Below are 14,707 nucleotides of genomic sequence, written 5' to 3'. Positions count from 1 at the left end.
AATCATTCCTACCGAATAAATATAAGAAAGAGTGCGAAAGTAACTCGCAAGTCGCATGTGTATCGCAAAAATGAACAGCAAGGTGGAGATGATTCGCAACGATGTGGTTATCGCGAGGCGTGCATTTAAAGTGGCGCGATAATAAAATAAATCGAACGCGGCAATTAATTCGCGGGCGGGTTATTATTACGCAGGAGGGGAGGGACAAGAGGAGGGAGAGAAATCCGCCGCCATAAATAACAATAAAACTCTATTAATGTGGTAGCGCGCTGATAGTTACCCCGGCCTGGCATCGAGCCAGAAACATACCGCGCCGGCTATTCACCCCGCGAAATACACGCCGCCCGGATCGCCGCTGCTCTCTCTCTCTCTCTCTCTCCCTCTCGGGGGTGGATGACGGCGCGGGCGCGCTCGGCGGCAGGAGGGGGATGCGCTCGCATACCAATCCTACATCCGTATGTAATGCAGAACGGTTATGCGGCATTACGCACTCCGTGGTAGGCGCTCCGAGAGCGGCCAATGGCGGTATCGTATCACCAGCCGGCCGCCCGTCAAATTGTCCGAATTGGTCCGAAGCAAACGGTAGAGATGCTTGCGGTCGGCTTGACACAAAGCGCATTAAATACCTTCCTTTACCGGAGACGAAGGCTCCTTCATAAAGTACAAAGTATCCCAGTAAATCAATGTTACTCGTGGGGAAGGAGAGCGACAGTCTGCATTTGACACATGATCAGCTGATATATAATAGAAATATATTTCGAATTAATCAATAGAATAAAATAGATATTGCTACTTTATGAATTGAAATTATCTTAGAAAAAGGGTTCATTTAATATCAGGAAGGTATTTGTAGCATTCATTAGATATTTATGGAATAATATATCTATGCAGATATTTTTTTATGTAAAATTTTTCCGATGTTTTTTTGCAGCGATATCGATATAAATTTTTCATGTAGCTGTGTCTGTATAAAAAAATAAAGAAATCTGTATTAAACAAAACTGTGTAAAACAAAAATTCTGCGATGAGAAGTAAAACTGATATTTTACATATTGTTTACTATATTATACAGGGTGGCCCATTTTAATCCATCCAGTCGAATATCTCGAAAACCAAGCCCGGGAGAGAAAAATGTATCAGACAAAAGTTGTTTGGTTTCGAGGGGGCCATAAGATGGTACCATTAGTTTGACCTTGAAGAGTCATTTGAAGGTCACGTGAAGGTCACTTCAATTTTTTTAAACGGAACACCCTATATATTTTTGCACATTCTTGTAGCTTATCTCGAGAGCTTTCCAAAACACTATAATTAAGTACCTTTTCGTTAAGTACTTTTTGAGTTATGAGACGAAATAATTTCTTAATTTTACATAAACCGTAAAATATCTTGTAAAATATTCATTTTTCGATTATCTTACCTTAATACTTTTATGTACAAAATAATGAGAGGAATCAATTGGTGTAAAGAAAACACATAGTTGTTTTAAAGAAAAAATATGTAATTTGCAATTAACAATTCCATATTTTTTCTTCAAAACAACTATGTGTTTTCTTTACACCAATTGATTCCTCTCATTATTTTGTACATAAAAGTATTAAGGTAAGATAATCGAAAAATGAATATTTTACAAGATATTTTACGGTTTATGTAAAATTAAGAAATTATTTCAAGTCTCATAACTCAAAAAGTACTTAACGAAAAGGTACTTAATTATAGTGTTTTGGAAAGCTCTCTAGATAAGCTACAAGAATGTGCAAAAATATATAGGGTGTTCCATTTAAAAAAATTGAAGTGACCTTCACGTGACCTTCAAATGACTCTTCAAGGTCAAACCAATGGTACCATCTTATGGCCCCCTCGAAACCAAACAACTTTTGTCTGAAACATTTTTCTCTCCCGGGCTTGGTTTCCGAGATATTCGACTGGATGGATTAAAATGGGCCACCCTGTATATATCAAAATAACTATTTCAACATCAAAAATATGAATATTAAATACATAAAAATTGAGAAATATTTTAGAGGATTCGTGTGTGTCTAATGGTTTAAATATTAAGCAATTTTAATGTTTTGTCGAGAATCAAATAAAAAAGTTGACTTAAAGCGAAAAGGGCAAAAAGGGGCGAGAAAAACGAGAAAGAAAGATTCGCGGAGCTTTCGACAAAATAATCCATCCTCGGTCCCTCGAGCGAGCGTTTGTTTTCCCTCGATTGCTATCGAATCGAGGTAGAAACGATATTTGTCGCCTACTCGAAAAAGAAATTTTTCTCCACTTCGTCCTCGAGGCAGCCTCCTAGCAACGCGACATTCTGCAATTCTCGAAAGATCTCGACGATCTTTTCTTTCTTTCGTATTTCCAACACGAACTTTGCGTCTTAACAGCCAAGATTTTAATCCTTTCAGATCCGACAGAAAACAGTATCCATGACAGGATTCATAGTCCAAGGGTCTAGATAGCGTCGAGAGCTTTAACTCTCTCAGCGAGCGTTTATTGATCCATACAGATAGATATATGTACCCAAGAAAAGGGGACTAACCGAGTATTATTGACGTGTCAATTTTCGTAAAAATAACTAGACCGCTACTTGAAATTTTAGACTTGAATATTCGAGCGGGTCGGTCACTTTAAAACCTCAAATTCAGCGAACCTCATTGAAAACATCCGTAGCTCGCTCTTGCTGACACTCGAGCGAGATAAACCGTCCTTCCAGAATGCATGGATTCGCGACCCAAGTTCAGCGATGCAACGTTATCGATTCACCGAGGCTTCGAAACCGCGAAGCCGCGCCTTGCGAGACTTCTCGATCCCGGTCCCGTTTTGGGAGCAATACGCTTTATTACGGCTAAACAGGCTGACTGAGCAGTATATTACCGCGGGACGTTCCTGATTTATTGCCAGGCGGGCAGGCGGACAGGCCTGCCTGCCCAATATCCGTACCCGGTCCCATCGGCGAACAACGTCGGCCTCCTGTTCCCTCGTCGCCGTCGCCGCGTCGACGCGTATAGCAAGCTTTTCCTCTCCATCTCTACGTCTATCTCTCTTGCCGGCCCCGAAACTATTAATTTCCATCTCCCGCAGCGAGACCGACGCCGCATAATTCGATTCCACGAAATTACCGCGCGGCGACGGGATCGTGAGACGACGCGCGATTGCATTGTTGCATGCAGCCAGGAGAGAGTTTCGAGCTTTACGCTCGGGAACCTTGAGTTCCAGACGCATTCGCCTTCCAAAAGCGGACTCAACTTCGGCTAACCGGAAATGGCCATCGCGCGCCTCAAATTTATGCACACCTATGGAAAATTATCGGAGCTATTTCTCCCTCATTCTCACAATTTTCGAAAATTTCCAATCGATTTTAATTTCAACGCGATACGCATGTCGAGTAAAGCTGGGAATTATTAAATGTCAATAGAGCGTATGATAAACTTTTTTATTTTGTATACACACATTTCTATTTTACAATCATATTAATGTTTGCTTTTTTACTTTATTTTTTAATTTCTCCAACAGGATAATGATAACATCATCTGTTAGCTTTAAAACATGTATTTGAGAATAACAAAGTGATAAAATAATAAAATGATATAAAATTGTTTAAATCTTTATTAAAAATTTTTCTTGAATCAATATTAATAATTTATATTGATATAATTAATAATTTTTCTCGAATCAATATTAATAAACGCGATATGTACAGGGTGTCCCAGACCACCCGTACACCCCTTTTAAAATGAAAATAAATGGCTTTTATCAAAAATCGCGAATAATTTTTAAGTAAATCGGATATGTTCTCAATTTCAGTCTTACAGTTACTTTCAAGGTCAATTTTAAGATTGACAGAGGCACTTTTAGAAAAAACGTTTCATACAAAAGTTTCATACAAAAGTTATTTTTTCACGTACAATTCGAATCTGTAATAAAAAGTACCATGTTCCCCTAAAAAAATTCAACTTCCGATCTGGATGACGTATTTCCGGACGGAATCAAAAGTTGAAAATATCACCATTTAATAGAGCGTACCCGATTTTACTTAAAAATTGTTCGCGATTTTTGATAAAAGCCATTTATTTTCATTTTAAAAGGGGTGTACGGGTGGTCTGGGACACCCTGTATATTGAATAAAGCTAAAAATTATTTAAACTGTCAGTGAAACACGTAATACATTTTTTAATTTTACAATCATATTAAAATCGTGTAAAAATATTTTAGAGATTACAAATATTACAATCATATAAAATTCATTTTATTTTCTAATTTTTGCAATTTTAATATTATGCTAATCTCGTTTGTCAACTTGATAGGAAACACATATTTGAACACGTTAAAAATAGAGGATTATTAGTGGAAGAGGAACTCTCTCTTTCTAAAGAAATTGATTATTTTAAAAATCAAATTTTTTTTACTCAAATATATATTTCTTCAATTTTGCACCTGTGTATGCACATTAAACGCAAAACTTTTTTAAGCTTGAGCGAGAGATCGAGATTTAAATCTGTCGGAGCGGATCGATAGACGGTTTGGTGCGCACCCTTACTCGGTACATGCCCCATTTACCCCGATAGCTGCGAATACATGTATTATAGCGCGCAGCTTCGAAACTCTCGAGAGCCGCCACGTCGCGGGTAGCCACCCTTCGCCTGCAAACGACAATCCTTCGCGATGTTAACGATTCGCGTTCCACCGAGAGAGCGCAGGCTGGTTGAGGGCTGCGACTACATTGGAGGGGTGAGAGTCGAGGGAGGGAGGAAGGTTAAGGGCCGAGTGTGATGAGAATTTCGCGATACATTTCTCAGGGCGTTAAAAGCCATTTTCGCCCAATCCTCAAGCGTGATAAACACTCTTCACACATTCGATATCTTATCGCAATTTAAATAACAAATTCCAGTTACACATCTCTGGGGTTCTACGCGTACTCTTTTTTAACTCTTTAAGGATCTAGCGCACAGATTTCAAAACACGTGATAAATTATTTTGATGGACGAAAGATCAGACTCGCACTCGCAAAAAGTCAAAGCTTGCGATACGTAATCTCTCTGAATGACGTAGATAAATCGCGATATTCGTCCACTATTTTTTTTCCAGAGGAGTTTCCTTCGATCGATATGTCCTTTCTCAAGTTTGCGATCTTTATTCGTCGCTTAACGCGCGCGAGAAGAGTAAGACGTAAAGTCACACTTCAGCACCCTAATAAGGCTGCTATAAATTGCCATCGATTCCAGAAGCGGGGTTGCAATAAAACGAAAGATGCGGAGAGGGGGCCGCTTTTTCTCGTAGACCCTGAGGAACGCATCCGTAGGAGAATATTTAAAAATAGCACGCTTTTAAAGCGTATCATGTTGCGGCTGCATCGACGATATATTTCTATCTCTCTCTCTTGTAACGCGATTATCTAAAATCACTGTCGTTTATTGTTTCAGGATCTCCGCGCCGTTCCAAGTCGCCGCCGCGATCTTGATTCTCGCAGCAACAGTGTCAGCTCTGATCGGCCATTGTTATTCCGATCACAGGACTCTCGTAGCCTGCGGACTCTTTCTTCTAAGCGGTAAATAAACCATGAAATTTTCTCTACTATCCATCTATTAACATTTTTTCATCGACTTTCAACTTTGCATAGGTAAACATTTCAGCATCCGCTGGTATTTTAAACAGATTTTTAAATCGAGATGTACGAGGGTGGTTTGAAAAGTCCGTGCAAAAATGAAAACTACTTAATTTTTCGGGATAAACCTTTTTTATTCTTCAACGTAGTCTCCTTTTAGGCTTATGCACTTCGTCCAACGCTGCTCCAGTTTGTTGATCCCTTCCGAATAATAGGATTGGTCCAACTCTGCAAAATAGGCATTCGTTTCCGCAATTACCTCCTCGTTTGAATAAAATCTTCCCACCAGCCATTTCTTCATATTGGGGAACAAGTTGCAGTCCGAGGGAGCCAAATCTGGAGAATAGGGGGGATGCGGAACGAGTTGGAACCTTAACTTCATCAATTTTGTGGCCAAATTCCCCTTCATCCATTTTTTGGAAACCACTCGACTTCCTCCATTCAAACAAACGTCAAACACAGAGAAGTAGACCGATCTGGCTGAAACTTGGTGTGTGTCCTTCCAAGAGATGCTACTAACTGAAAATAATCTCGATACACACCAGTGGTACCATCTCTCTGACTTTGCACGGACTTTTCAAACCACCCTCGTATATAGTGAGCGATCAAAGTTATCAATGCTAAAGAGCAGGAGCAACTCGTCTAAAATTAACCCCTTTGATGCGAAAGCCAACATGGGAATTTTTTATGAAACCTTGAAAACTGGTGTAAAATTAATTAAAATATTAAAATTATGAAAATAAATTATTTTAAAACACATTATGCATAAACTTTTCCACGCATCGCCATTTCTTGCTCCGGTTGAGAATATAGGAAAGACGCTGTATACTTGATCGTATATTAAATATTTTTCAATTGAGAAAACTTTAAAAAAAAGAGAACTTATCTATCGATTTACGATGGGAATTCCGTTCTGGTGACAAACAACTCGACAATTCTTGGGTCAAACATCTTAGAGCTCGCTGTGTCGCAAGCCTGAGAGAAGGCTCTTCTTTCTTCGCGATTCGTCGCGCTCTATCGCGTCGTATAAACGGTAAAGACGAGTGAACTTTCGATTCGCGTGTGCGTTGTACGTGTGACAAGAAAGCATTCTTAAAGCGATCTAAGAGATGAACATACCATTTATATCGCGCGGGTCGCACGATTCTCGAGGTGATCGAGAAGATAGCATTGTTGGCTCCTCTTAGTGCTAAAAGTGTACTCGATACACAGCCGAGGATCAATCAGCCCAACGTGATCGGTGAAACCGAACCACCTATCTTCGACGAACAAACGTGGCAAAGGAAAACAATCCTCTACAACCGCTTTTTCTTTCCTCTCGTTTCTTCCAACTCTTTCTCATTCGTATTTAGCACACAATCGATCAGTAAAATGATCAAAAAGTAATGATCTGGAAAGTTAAAGAAGATGCGAAAATTCGAAGACTGTTAATTGTGTTCGGCAACGTAAAGGCTCTAGTGAATTAAATTTCAGTGCAATCTGTTTTCACGCATTATGTTTGTCAATTTACTTTTATTCGGCGATATTATGTTAAATAATTTAATGGAGATTGTATGATATAATCAAATATTATAATAATATATATTTAATATTAAGCATCGCTTTTACTTTCTCGACAACTTGATTCTCGGAGGTGATGTCTCAATTCGCGTCACGAATATACACGTTCGTGCTGTAAAGGGGTGAAAATGATCTATGCCCTTCCTGCGGATTACGAAATGGGGGTGTGCAGCGATTTAAACGTGTCGACGACGGAAACGCGGCGCCTTTCCATTTCCAACCCTTTCCAGAACGTCGATTCCCTCATACTTCCCCTCCCCCTCCAATCCTTTTGCCTTTTTCTCGCGGATAATCCGGCAAGGCAGGTATAAGTCGATATGCGAGCATGATTCAAACGAAATCGAAATTCGGGTAAGAGAGGCGTAGAAATTGAAAGGGATGAGAAAAGGCCGGTAATATCGCCCGTAAGAATCGAATTGATTCCTTCAACGGTGGTGAGGGAGGAACGGAGAAGAGAGGGTTCAACATTTTAATAAAAACCACCCGCGGTTTTGTCGACGACATAGATGAAGGGTAGCGTCGCATATATGAGAAAATAGTGGCGTCATGTGGACGCTTTTCTTCCGAACAAACCGAGCAGAAAACACCCTCTCAAGATGTAGCAAATATTTCTTTATAACTCCTTTTCCGAGATATCAAAAATATATTATTAATTATGCATATTTATATTTTTTTTATATAATATTTATGCATATAATATTTCAATATAATATTATATATTTCTAACATTAATATATTTTTAATATTTTGAATATCCTAATAAATAATAATAAATATATATGTATATTTTATAATATTTTATAAATTAATTTTTAAGGTATATATTTATTAATAAGATATATTGAGTAGTTTTATAAATTAATTTTTTATAATATTTTATAAATACTTTATAATACTTATATTTTTTAAATCTTTATAATATTGTATATTTTTTCATTCACATTTATGCGGGAAGGGAGAAAGAAGAGGGAGAAGGAAGGGATGGCTAGTTTTCTGGAAACCAACGCGGTTAATGAAATTTATTCCATATTTTTTACTTGTTTTTCCATAGGAAATTATTCACGCCGACAATTTATTGGACGTTCTGTATAAAGAGCACTATGATGTAACATTACTTCAAGATTGTAGTTGCCGTCGATAGGAATTAAAAAGGACTAAGGAAAAGAATCCATCAAAAGACTCCAATTAAAATTCTGCTAGCATCGCCCGTTTCAATTCAAGTTAATGAAACTCCAATTAGAAATCCTGTGCAAACTAGTGAAAATCGTGCAAAAATATTAGGCCCTTTCACGTTTTCCACTTCGCCCGTGACGAATGGAAGAAAAATCCTCGTACACTTTTTATTAGCAATTTTGCCATTTTCTTCAAGAGGACTCTATAATACAAGGCACTTAAGAGAGATTTCAAACGAGCGAGGTTCGAGTCGCGGCAATATTCCTAAAGGCTTTTTAATAAAGCGTCGAGAAATATATAAAAAGCGTGTCTTTTAATGAAAGAAGCTCACTGGCGCGAGAATATCGCGAGATATAAGAAAGACCGTTACGAGTGAAACTAGAGATTGATCTCCGAAAAACTAAGCTCCCCTGACTTGACAGAAGTGGAACATTTTCCGCATATATGTGAAATCATGGCAGAATTTTATATTTGATTCTAACCAAGTAGCTTGTTATATTGTTGGCTCTATTTCATCAGAATACATAATTTATCTTCATAATATTTCATTCACCTAACGTAAAAGAACCTACGTAACGTAAGTAATCTATTTAAGTGACGTAAAAAAAATTTATATAAATTTTATATAAACTAACGCGTATATATACAGGGTGTCCCAGACTTAACGAATCAGCCGTTAATGGTAGATTCCTGAGATCATTTGGAGACGAAAAAATATATATTTTTTGTTTTATATTCATCCCTCTATCGATATCGATATTATCGCGGGGCCCTTGATGCGCTATATCTCTGAGCATAGGAGAACGTAACGCGATTGGTAATCTTTAATCTTTTGTACCGCCGAAACTACAGCTTCCTCAACATTTTGGTATTAAGATTTTCGTTTCCAAATGATCTCAGGAATCTACCATTAACGGCTGATTCGTTAAGTCTGGGACACCCTGTATGTAACAATTCTTACAATTGTAAACGATGTATAAAGTAATTTCTGACATGCTGTTTGTCAAATTGACAGACGATAAAATTGGTGAAAAAGACGCAAAGCAAATAAGCAAACGGCAATAAAGCGCACGTAATAGACAATTTTTAACAACGCGCCGACTGTTGATTTGCATTAGCCACTCCTTTCTTCCCCCTCGTCAATATTAATTTGAAAACACCCTTCGTTGGAACAAGCGCTCTCGCTGCGAAACTTTCGCGCGCGCACTTTTGCATAATTGAACATTCTTTCCGCGCGAGAGTGAAGGAGGCGAGACGCGACTCCGAGGGTAGCACAATTCCCAAGCTGCAAAAGAGTATAGCGAAGAAAGAAAAAAAAATCGCAGAATGGAGATAGCTTCGCTCATTCGACCGCCCGTGTCTACAGCCTCGCGATAAAATTCTCGACGGATTTTCAAGTAACCCCCTGCCCCCTCTGCAACTCTCGCGAACGGCGTATCGAGGACGAAGCAATTTCGGAGCGGACTTCGGAATCGTACTCGGGGGGGCAGGATTCTCTCCAGTGCCAGTGTCATTTAGGTATGTGCAATTTAAGCGGCAGTGGGGAGTGATCCCTCCGCCACCCCCGCTTTTACAAGTGAAAAATTTGCGAAGGAATCGAAAAATTTTTGTTATAAAATGAGGAGAAAGAGGACTATTTTATAAATATTTCAAAATCATTGAGTAGAAAATTCGTCTTAAAAATAGAAATTTTTATTAATTAAATATATAAATATATAATATATAAATATAATATATAAATATATAATGAAATTATATATATTAAAAAGGAGTGTATCATTTATCTCGACTGGCAGCATTTATCTTGACATTTCAAAATTTAGATTGAATTATCAAATAATTTTTGAATAGGTTAAAAGATTGCTGTTCTCGATAATTTTGGCGAATCTGCGAGCGTAAAGTGCGACGTGAAAATTCATTAATAATTATCTTCGATATCTTTCGTAGCGTCATCTTCATCGACGGAGTATCTTCTATCGTTCGGAAGATAAGATTGTGGAACGTACTGCGCGACTTCATCATCGGGCCAGGTTAAAAGTTCGTCGACGTAGATCGATCTATGAGGCGAAGTGACGTTGTGTCGTTGCCCCCATTTTGGATTTTGGTCAAACTTTGCGCAGAAAACGCGACGACCCTTACGATCCATCTCTTCGGTTACATCGAGGCCCCTAATGAACGATGTAATTAATTAACGTTTGATGAGAGAAATCAATCGATGTCAAAATAACAAACAATTTCGATGTCGGCTCACTTTTCACTCGCCAGTTAATTGATGGATAACAAATTAAGCGAACGTGATATCTCTCCCGTTAATAGAGCGCGAATGTAACGAACGTAGCGAAAAATCATCGACATTATCGTCTCATGTTGAACCGATAATTGACCAGAGAGCATTCTATTGTCGTATCATCCTCATTTAAATTTCATAATAAAATTCTTTCTCGGTGCAATTCAAATATCTCGCATACTCTCGTATACATCTCATCGCACTTATTGCACTTACTCTTTTATGCATTCCTCAGGATCGTAGTAGGTACGGAAGCACTGCTTGCATTTTTTGAAATATACCTTTCCCACGGCGGCCGCGTACAGCCCGCGTATTCGCATCAAGCAATCGTAAAATTGCAAATCGCACTCGCATAACGAGCTGCGAAAAGTCAAAAGTGAGTTCGCGCGCTTAACGACCGTAACGCGACACGTATAAACTCATGTAATCGCAATTACCTTCTGCAGAAGTATTTGTTGTACAGTCGGTATCTTGTAGCTTTGGAGGTTATGTAATCCTCGCAGCGGTCGTGCTCTCTGCAACACGTGTCCATCTCGCTATACAAACCTAATTCAGAATCATTGCGAGCAATATTTCCCAGCCCGCACCAAAGCGTACCTATAAACACGAATACGAATAAACAGATTCGTTTAATATCCACGTGTGACGCTAAATAATAAATTTAGACATTACAGGTATATAATAATAATAAATTTCTATAATAAAATAAAATAAATAAAAAAGGATAATATATATACAAATAAATAAAATTAATTAAAAATCAAAATAATATATACAAGTTATTATATCGTTGATACATTATTTGTTATAGAAATTTATTTAAATAACACAAATTCCAAGATTAAAATCTAATGTAAAATAATTGAAATGCTTATTCTAATGCAAAATACGAATATTTACCTGGGAGAATTCCATGTTGAAGATTCTTAAGTTGCGACAACCCACGTAAAGCTTTCAAATAATCTTTCAAGCTATGAGCTTCCGTTACACTGTTCTTATCAACAAAAAACACGAATGTGCAAAATGCAATCAAATTAATTGCACGGATTTGCGTCATTTTGAGATAAATAGTATAGTTTATTAACAACGAGGTGACAAGAAATTATGATCGCTTGGTGCAAAAAATATTTGCAAGTCTGCAATTTTTTAATACGTTACGAAGTCTATTCACGTCGAAATTGCATGTTAATATCGTGCAGTATAAAACGCAACTGAGCGAAAATCCGTCGAAATAAGAATTATGATGTACCGACTTTTATGCGTATTAATGGCACATTAATGTGTACACATGTGTCTTATTTATCGCGAGTTTCCTGACCGCCAATTTCCTTGCGATATCAAAAGATTGATAAGAAATTATTCAAAATTACTCAAACTCAGGACTTAAGTTTCTAAAGTAACTGAATTTTCAACGTGTGGGTAAAACCGTTTTATAATTACAATTTATAATACGAGATAAAATTCAAAATAGAGTTTTATCCATAATTTTATGTGCCATGTGTCCTAATATATATCTTATATATACATGTATATATTTTCAATCTTACATGTTCAAAAATGATTATACAACTAAAATTAGAAATAAAATTCTATTCTATTATAATTTCAAATTATATTATTATGAATCGTTCAAAAAGTGAAGAATTAAGATATTATAATTTTCCAAAATCTTCAATTCATTCATAATATACTAAATTTATAATTTTTTAGATATATAATAAGAAAATAAAATATTTGTATATATAACCACAGATTAAAAATGAGGAAAAATGTTTTGATAAATTATTAATCTTTTTCAAAAAATTATTTTTTTCATAATTTTGATAATTTTAGTATCAATAGCCAATTAAAATAGGAAAAATCAATCTAATTAGCAAATTAGTTTTATAATAAAATTTCAACAAGAAATTGACACGCTTTTTTTAAACTGAGAAAAAGTAATATTGATAACAGTCAAAGAGAAATATATTTTTGAAAAGCTTAAAAAATTTTTTAAAATGTTAGATGAGCTATATTAAAAAAAAAAATAAAGCAAAAAAAAGAGCAATTATCTTCAAACACAAATCAAGGTCGGATTCCTGAGCTGCTGTTAGCGATAGCGTTCGGTATCATTCTGCAAATTTAAGTCACGATTTAATCTTTTAAAACACACACAATATCGCAAATATCAAACACTTGCGATAAAAATATTTCTAATTCAAAGAGTATACATGATATAATTAGAATCAGAATGAGAGTCTATAGTTTGTTATTACTGTTGTTAAAAATGTTTAAAAATCTTTGTTTTAATTGCTTTCCTATAAGTTTATTTCAAATTTAATTTTTTGTTTTGTTATATATTAATTTATATTATAATAATACTTTCTCTCTATTTTAATTTATGATTTAAAAATTTTTCAATTTCAATAATTTCCAATTAATTTTATGATAATAATAAAAGCGAAATATCAAGAGTATATAAAATATTCGACATATTTAATATTAAATATTGAAGGAGAAAGAAGAGAGGAAAAGGACGTACATGTAAAATTCTATCTGAATTCATTTGAAGAAACGATTAATATAGCTATTAATTTGTAAGATTAATATTATTAATGTAAAGTTGAAGCGGAGGTCAAAGAAAAAATTTCTCTTTCCTTGGAGGCAAAAACCGAAGAACTGAAATGGAATAGGGTGGCGGGTGTCTTCCTGGATTTCTAGCGATGCTTTTTAGAGCTTTCTCTACATTATTTCAACTGGCCGACCAAGCCCCACTGCCAATCTCTCTCGAGGCCTCTTTCGCTCGACTGCGCATTCCTTTTAACGATTTCGTCCCTCTCGACCGCGACATCCGTTTTCGTTTCACGTTCCTCTCTCGTTCTTCTAGGTTTCTACCTGCCGCCTGCCTTGCATTTACTCTGACGCTCTTCTCACTCTCGAAAATCTTCTCTCGGAATCGCGAGCAGCAAAGTTCGGAAGGATATGAGGATAGAATAAAGATATGAAAAAAGTTAATTGCAAGTTTAATCAAAAATTCTTTCACAAAGATAGTCGCGCGGTATCTTTTAGCAAATGCAGCTCTTAATTCAATATCAAATTAATTTAATTCAATCTTTATATGTATTTTATTTTAGTCAGCGATTTCTATAAAAATTTATAGTATTGATAGATTATATTTATATTATATAAATTATTATATTAATAATTATTAATATTATATTATTATTTTTCTGGTAATGTTAAAGCGTTACAACAAATTCATTGGCAAGCAATTTATTAATTTCATTTGGATATTTCACTTTTTTTGGATATTTTCCTTTAGTTTCCTGTGTCGATTCATAAATTTTAAATTTTTCTTACAAATTCTTTGTATCGGATTCTTTAAGTCTCCCTTCGTATATTGTATCTATACTTTATATTTTTATTATTATTAATAAATGAGATTATTTGTGAAGAATCCAGACATGTAAAAATATCGTCAAAGGAGAGACACATAATGTGTTGTTTGAAGATTAAATCAGCGGAAAAATTTGCGTCAGCAATTCAAGTGATCGTAATACAATTGGTGGCATAAAAGCCATGAAGAACGATTAACGATTACGATGGAGATTGCGAAAGGCACAGTCAAGGGGAGAGAAAGGAAGCTCATTTCTTCTCCCCGGAGGATGGTTTGCATTAAACCCGGCGCTCGCGTTTGTGCACCGGAGGGAAAGGACATGGGGGAAGGAGGGATACAAAAGGTTTGACGTACATACATGTATATGCGTGCTGCCTGGTTCAGGTTAATGCACCAAGAAGCGCATTACCGGGAGTGCTTACCGCGGAGAAAAGAGCGCTAGTGCAAGGCCAGCAGTCACCGATGCACGCAACCCCGCCCGATGGGGATGGGGGCGGGAAGGGAGCAAAAATGTCGGCGACTAAAAAGCGAATCCTCTTCCTTCTCTCTCTTTTGCACTCTGCAACGATTGCTGGGAAACGTACCGCCGTGTGCGGTTTCCCTCGACCGAAAGTTTTATTATATCGAACCTAAATTTAATTTCTCGTTATATCAAATCAAAATATATTTAACAAAACAGTTATAATGGCAATACGAGTCGAGTGTCGATGTT

The 14,707-nt window shown here is 36.5% G+C and overlaps 3 protein-coding genes across 7 annotated transcripts in view; 1 reads left to right on the top strand and 2 right to left on the bottom strand.

Annotated features, from left to right (window-relative positions):
* Positions 1-14,707, bottom strand: part of LOC145969388 (uncharacterized) — a 133,313-nt gene that overhangs the window by 23,691 nt on the left and 94,915 nt on the right. The window lies entirely within an intron of this gene.
* Positions 1-14,707, top strand: part of LOC145969385 (uncharacterized) — a 101,979-nt gene that overhangs the window by 70,084 nt on the left and 17,188 nt on the right. For all 5 annotated transcript variants that reach the window (XM_083095488.1, XM_083095483.1, XM_083095484.1 and 2 more), the window contains one exon: positions 5,418-5,542. In XM_083095488.1, the coding sequence (XP_082951614.1) occupies positions 5,418-5,542 (125 nt within the window). The remainder of the gene's footprint in view (positions 1-5,417; positions 5,543-14,707) is intronic.
* LOC145969395 (phospholipase A2-like) lies at positions 10,003-11,848 on the bottom strand. Its single transcript, XM_083095504.1, has 4 exons — positions 11,520-11,848; positions 11,057-11,216; positions 10,836-10,979; positions 10,003-10,500 (listed from the first exon to the last, which is right to left on the bottom strand). Exons 1-4 carry the CDS (start codon positions 11,674-11,676, stop codon positions 10,251-10,253), a joined length of 711 nt encoding a protein of 236 aa, XP_082951630.1. The 5' UTR covers positions 11,677-11,848; the 3' UTR covers positions 10,003-10,250.

The sequence above is a fragment of the Camponotus vicinus genome, unplaced genomic scaffold (assembly GCF_025532165.1).
Source record: "Camponotus vicinus isolate PSW18456_S1 unplaced genomic scaffold, iyCamVici1.0 SCAF_3, whole genome shotgun sequence".
In the NCBI taxonomy this organism is placed as follows: Eukaryota; Metazoa; Arthropoda; class Insecta; order Hymenoptera; family Formicidae; genus Camponotus; species Camponotus vicinus.
Note: the sequence above shows the minus strand (reverse complement) of the source record. Positions and strands in the feature narration are given on the sequence as shown.

What these genes read in the sequence shown, in the direction of transcription:
- LOC145969395 (XM_083095504.1), bottom strand. Translation starts at nt 11,676, where the DNA reads ATGACGCAAATCCGTGCAATTAATTTGATTGCATTTTGCACATTCGTG. An exon ending in TCAACATGGAATTCTCCCAG is followed by an intron (nt 11,217 to 11,519) that starts GTAAATATTCGT and finishes TCGTGTTTATAG; the next exon opens with GTACGCTTTGGTGCGGGCTG. An exon ending in CCTGAGGAATGCATAAAAGA is followed by an intron (nt 10,501 to 10,835) that starts GTAAGTGCAATA and finishes ATCGTTCATTAG; the next exon opens with GGGCCTCGATGTAACCGAAG.